The following is a 6,598-nucleotide window of genomic DNA, read 5'->3' as shown; positions in this document are numbered from 1 at the left end:
GTGGGGACTTCATGTTAGTCTCATCACCTGTATTTCCTTCTGCAGTTGGCTTGAAGGTGTATTTGATACAATCCACTCAGGGCAGCCACCAGAAACTTCCACTGTGGAAACAAAGTCATCTAACCTATTCTCCAAGATCTTCCTCGTGTGAAAAGTTCTTGGACAGACAAGAATGCATTTTGGAATTTGCTGAAGGAACAATAAACCAAAACCTCATCAAGCTGCAACAGAACATTCTGCTTAGCAGGGCTGGAGAGGCACAGGCCTCAGCTCAGTTGCAGTCCCCTCCATCCACCACAACAAATTCTCTGTTCTCTTGTGGGCAGCACAAACAGCGGGAGCAACAAAGACCAGTTTTAAATGTTTTATTCTGGAACCCCTCTCCACACTCTACTGATAGGTCAAGTCACCGTGCAATGGTGATGCAGAAAAAGCACTGATCTGCTGCAGGCTGTCAGGAAAAACTTCAAAAGCATGGTTTTATTGGAAATAAATCATGCTAAAAACTGATCCTTAACAGGTACAAAAAATTAAACAGATACTGAAAAACAGGAGAAAAACTGGATGCACTATTAAGACCAACATCTCAACTGAAAACCGCTGTGAAAGATCATACAAAAAAGGCAATAAGGAACAGTTATGCAGCATTAAAGGTGGGAGTAACAGAGCAGACGAGTTACAAAACATCCTGCTTCAATATTTCTCATCCATGTACTTTTTCAAATACTGTAACAGCAATGGAGAGCAAAAAGCACCAGACATCCAACTAAAGAAATCAGGAATACAAAACTAGGAAAAAAAGTGAAACCTGGTCATTAGGGAAGGAATAATCTCAAATACAATTACGCAACAGAAACACAACACTTGGAAAAGCTGCTATGTCAGCATACATAGACATTATCATTATTCCAGCTCTATGGAAATGACTTTGTTTTCCTAGTCTGTAACCTCTTCCACATGCAGTACTGCTGAGGTTATCCCCAGGTGTATGGCAGACACTGCATACACACAAACAAAGCAGCACGCATCAGAAGAGTAAAACAGGAGGAAGTTGTTCCCTTTGAAACAGAAAGTAACCATTAGGAGGCCAGGAAATAAGGGACAAAGCATCATTGAGCCCTAAACACGTACTTCCAATTAGGTGAGGACATTGTGCAGCTATGGCTTCTATCTTGCAGAAAGCCAAGCCTTTCCCACAGTCTGAGTGCAGCATTCCCATGCAGATTACAGCAGTTACTGAAGTGACAGAAACCATAAGCAAGAAATCCTTGAACATAGTTCTGCACTGGATAAAGTAATTTCTATTTTGTCTCCTCACAGGTGCTCCAGAAAATAACTGCATGCTCAACTGCATAGTTGGAGATTTTGGTAGTGGGGGATGTGTCCCAATTCTGGCATGGCAGCACAGAGACTGTGTGATGCAGGGTTTGCATAGATAGTCTGTCCCTTTCCCAGCCCAAAGAACATAACGAGGAAGAAGTCACAGCTTAGGATCTTGTTGCATTTGACAAAAACATGAAACTAGGAAAAACCCTCCAAACAATCCTATGTACAGAGGCTTTCCATATATCCCCAAATTAAGGGCAGGGTGGGGAACAAGACATACAACACATCATGGCTATTTCAAAGCTTCATTGTCTAATGAAGTTTATTACAGGCCCCAGTGAAAATATTAGAAGTTCACCAACTCAACACTTCTGCACCTTTGTCCAGGTTGTTGCTCAGAGAGATTAAGTGCCTTTATTTATTTAAAAAAAAAATTATTCTTTTTTACATTATTGCTGTATTATACAACAAAACTAGAAAACATTTATGGAATCCACCCACCAACATAACAACATTGTCCCCAGAACAAACTGAAAGCATTAAACACATGTTCATTTCTACACCAGCTATTTAATGAACAGGAGAAAAAAACCAACCATCGCTTCTCCTCTTTAGCATCGACAAATTTACTCCAAAGGGAAATCCTTTCAAATAAATACCAGGATGACCACTGGGATGATGACGCCGAAGTTCCAGAGGGAGGAGCTGCAGCTCTGTGCAATGCCTGCAGGAGTCCTGGCTGGCTCCAGTGTCAGTCCAGGGAAATGATGTCAGGGGCACTGTTGCTGCTGCTGGTGATCACCCCGGCCTCGGCCCTGCCCAAGGAGCTAGCGAGGGTACTGCTCTCCTGGTGGCTGTCTGAGGCGATGATGCTGCCAGGCGTACTGCATGTCAAAGTTGAGGTGAGACTATCCAAAAACATAGGAGGACAGTACTGCTTGAAACAATGAAGAGTGAAGAAACTAACTGCATGAGGGAAATGTATGCTCTGAAGATACATCTTCCCTACAACAAGCCCCAAACACATTTCTAGTGGAACCCCATCAAAGCATGTACAGCAAGAACCAGAGTTCTGCAAACTGGCAAGTCAATAAGCAGGGAAGGTAGCCACAAGCCCTTCCCCATCATTCCTCCACTTCCTGTTTTTCAAAGAATCCCAGAATGGTTTGGGTTGGAAAAGACCTTACAGACCATCTTGTTCCAACCCCTTGTGATGGGCAGGGACAACTTTCACTGTCCCAGGTTGCTCCAAGCCCCATCTAACATGGCCTTGGACACTTCCAGGGATGGGGCAGCCACAGCTCTGCTGGGCAACCTGTGCTAGGGCCATCCCACCCTGGAGGTATTCAAGTTAGTGCTGAGCATGTATTTGCTTTAGAAAGACAAACTACCAGTAAGGAGTGAGTTTCCAGGCCTGGGTTTATCACAATAAGGCTAAACTGAATCCTCCTTAATCCATCAATACAGATTTTCCTGGTCTGTGGTTAGGTCCAAGCAAGTGGACTCCAAACATGGTTTGGATGCCAACAGCACACTGATAATTATTGGAGCAGAATGTCACAGAAATCAGACTTTGAAATCAACCCCACAGCAATTCAGAAACATACCTGTGAATCAACTGGGATTAACGGAAGAAAATCCAGACCTAGGAAGAAGAGAAGGATAATAAATTGACAAGTCTCTCTTTTATTCACACACAAAAATTTAAGGATTTTTTTTTGTGGTTGTAGAACACATTTTGCAACTGATACACAGCTTCTACATGGAAAATATCACTGTGACACCACTCTCAATGACTACTTCAGGCAGCAGCAAAACGACTTATCTAGTACAAGTGGCTCTTTTTAAGAATGAGGATGACAATGATGTATTATTCACTGAATATTGCAGGGTGGTTCAATGTGGTTGCTTAAATGGAGGTTGCCATTTGGAGCTGTTGGTTCATAATGCAAGTTTCACTGCATATTGTACCTGACTTGGCCAAACTGGGACATGAAGAGTTTCATCACATTAAAGATGCTGGAATGAAGTAAAGTCACAACATGCACAAGTCCAAAAACAAGCAGCAGGTCTCTTCCTCCACCCACGGGCAGCCAATAAGGAAACATTTCTAATATCATCCCCGTTTTGTGTCTAGACAAATAAAAGGAATGAAGAAGAGGAAACTACAAGTAGTTTAAAGTATATCCTCTAAGAGCAGTGACAACTAGCGTCTAAAACACCATTAGTGTGTAAGCATTTAGGGCAAGATGTTTAGAATTATGAAATCAATGAGAAATTACCACATTTTTTTTTGTTTCTAAATATTGGCCTTGTGTTTGCTATGTCAACAGAAAGAAATGATAAACTTACTCCCTCCCTCTCCCCTCATCTCCAAATCTGTTCTGGCCAGTGACATCTCTCCTCCTCTTCTCCATTAGAGAAAAATTTTGAAGGAGATATAAAGTTCAGATGCATTTACAGAATTGACAGCTTCTTTTGCTCATACATGTTCTAGAACTTCCATTGATACAGATGGACAACAGTTCTAGACTTCCATTCTCTCAGCTTACTCTCCTATCCAATTTGGGAAGACAACCAATTTCTTAACAAGGGAGAAGTGGAGGGAGGGAGTAGTAAGGGAGCCAAAATGGACAGAGAAACAAGGGGAATGATATCCATCTCATTGCCAAACTGGTGCTGAAAGAAGAGGAAAAAACCCAGAGATGTTGCAGGGGAGGAATGGAGACAGGCAATGGAGAAGGGAGAAGGGAAGTACAGGAGGCCAAAGTGACACCTGTCACCACAAGTCACCACTTCCTGGGCTCTGGGTTTGTTACAGCCGGCCAAGAGAACCCCCAGAGTCCCTATATACAGTGTTCTTTTCAAGGAGCCAGGATAGAAAACAATCAGTATCCCCACCTTTTGTCTGATATTTAGCAGCAGTGTTGAAGAATACATCATAGGCATTTAGGGTATGTCTAGGTAAAGAAAGTCAATAGAGGTCAGCTCACAGATTGTAGCTCACCTTAACCTTTTTTATACAGTCTAGACAGAGCACCACTACAATCAGCAAGCAGAGTATCTATACTGAGGGCTGGGATGAGTCAGCACCCTCACACCTCTAGCTTAAACAAGCAACTATTCTCCCTCACTTCTACAGTGTGTAGCTACAGGATGTTTACACAAAGGCTGACTGAGCATAGCGAGGGCAGTTTCTGGCTGCTGTGCCCAAGTGCCAATTTGTACCCCAAAAGCAATTTTGTCACATTGCTGTTGCAACCTGAAACTGGACAGGCAGCCTGTACTGGGCTTGTCTAGACATCACATCAGAGCAATACTGCATATACATTCAATTAGAAAAAAAACAATAATGAAGAGTTAATCAATCTTTCCATTTTTACCCTGCTTCCCTCCCCCCCTCCATAAATTAATAATGCTGTCAGAACACACATGAAAAACATCCAGCACCTACCTGGCATGTCTGACGAAATACTGGATATTGGTGGGTGGTGGAATGGTACTGGGTAGTCTGTTAATGAAGGAGGAATAGCAGCAGCATCGACCGTCGTCATGCTGGGCACTCTGGCAGTGGATGGTTGGTACATGAGAACCCTGTTTCAAACAGCATGGGAAATGACAAAACCTGGCCGTTAGTTGCAGGAAGGGAAACCATGCACTGCTGTGCATGCTCATTCACAAGTCACTGTGTTACAACACAGCTAGGGCATGGCTACTCACTACAGAGGATTCCACTCTAACTTCCTCTTTCTTAACAGTCTTCATAATAACATGACCTGATCTTGGCTCTCACCAGCAGCTGTGACATAAGAGCACACTGCCCTTAAAGTACAGTGCTGGAGTCATTGGTAACAAAGACTGGAACAGGGTGTCTGTGAGCACTCACAGAGGGATGTGCAGGTGGCCAGAGCGAGGAGAAGAGTGCCCAGTTCCTTTTCTCCTCAGTAGTGCTCCTCAGTGCCAACCTGTGAAGTTGTGGTGGTTTTAGATAGGCCTCAAATCAGCAGGCCCAGGGAGTCTGCGTGGATTGGGAGAGACAGGTATGGCCCGACTAAGTAACCAGGGAGATATTTCATACCAGATGCACAAACCTAAGATATGAGTGCAGGAGTAGGAGGTGTTAGTCCAGTTCCATCATGGCTGAAGCACAGGCAGGACACGCAGCTGCTGTATTGCTACAGTAGGCCCTGCTCCTGCTGCTGCTATTGCATTTTGTTTGAATTCCGGGAAGTAGAAACATTTTGTTGTTATACTTTCTACTTCTTGCTGGGTGTCTTTTAAAGTGCTTACAGATCTAGAGTAATAGACTTTCTATTAACTGAGGAGTGGGAAGTTATTTCTTGTTATACCTAACTTGTGTAAGTGTGTGTTATACTGTAGTTTTCTCTTAATTTTCTCTTTTCTGTATAAATACATATAGTTAGTTTAAGCATAAACCTAGTTTCAAGTTTTTTCCCCTTTCCTCCCTTTTCTTGGCAGGAGGAGAGAGGCTTTACCTCTGCACTCGGGCAGTTGGCAGTTTGCCAGCTCAACCCAAGACAGATGCCAAGGGCATGGCTGACCATTATCCACGGATTACACAGGTGGTCCTTACATATCAGCCCATCTTTGCTCACAGCATGAGCTCAAGCTAAGTTTAGCTCTCCAGGAGCATGTAACCAGCTTCAAGCTTTCTGCCTCCCCTCATGCTGCCAGTGCTTTTCGTTATACTCTTACAGACAACACAGGGGCTTAGGTACCAGCCACATGCATAAAACAGTTCATAAACTCCAAGTGTGTGGAAACACCCAGAATCCTGTACCCGGTCATTCTGTATCACTCCCTCCAGCCATGATACCCACTCATGACTTCCTCCCAGACTCCAGTAGCCTTTAAGCTACTTCTGCTGTCAGAAGCTCAGATTTCAGACATCCGTTCTCAAGCACCTCTCCCACCTCACCTACATTGCTCCTGCCTGTAAGAGACCCTATGGTTTTGCCAAAACTAGCATTGAGACAACACTACTTACAGGAGATAAGCTATTGCCCAATAGTCTGGCTTTGACTTGGATTTGAACAATGAAAATGCCGTATCCACATCCAAAAAACAAGGAGAATATATGGGTCACAGAGAGACAAGAAAACAGTCATCCTAAAATTACACTTGCAGGTAACCATCTCAAACACAGCAACATGGAAGGAAGTCTTGGTGCCTTCTGAAACTTCATTAGGAGATATATTTTTAGCTATTTTTGCTTGTAAAAATAAGACACAGTCTCTTGAAGGACTCCTCC

At 43.4% G+C, this 6,598-nt stretch overlaps 1 protein-coding gene across 5 annotated transcripts in view; it reads right to left on the bottom strand.

Annotated features, from left to right (window-relative positions):
- Positions 1-348: 348 nt before the first annotated feature.
- The window catches only part of PIAS2 (protein inhibitor of activated STAT 2), a 32,784-nt gene continuing 26,534 nt past the window's right edge, over positions 349-6,598 (bottom strand). Inside the window, exons 12-15 of one of the 5 annotated variants that reach the window (XR_011699927.1) lie at positions 4,781-4,920; positions 4,228-4,286; positions 2,934-2,971; positions 2,212-2,234 (exon numbers count right to left, since the gene is read on the bottom strand). Coding sequence is in view for 3 of the 5 variants with exons in the window: in XM_071580553.1 (XP_071436654.1) it covers positions 2,078-2,263; positions 2,934-2,971; positions 4,781-4,920 (364 nt within the window). In the remaining 2 variants the exon portion in view is untranslated. Of the gene's footprint in view, positions 2,264-2,933; positions 2,972-4,227; positions 4,287-4,780; positions 4,921-6,598 lie in introns of all 5 variants that reach the window. The other 4 variants (XR_011699928.1, XM_071580553.1, XM_071580554.1 and 1 more) reach the window with 4 other exon arrangements.

Source organism: Pithys albifrons, chromosome Z, assembly GCF_047495875.1.
Source record: "Pithys albifrons albifrons isolate INPA30051 chromosome Z, PitAlb_v1, whole genome shotgun sequence".
Classification (NCBI taxonomy): domain Eukaryota; kingdom Metazoa; phylum Chordata; class Aves; order Passeriformes; family Thamnophilidae; genus Pithys; species Pithys albifrons.
Note: the sequence above shows the minus strand (reverse complement) of the source record. Positions and strands in the feature narration are given on the sequence as shown.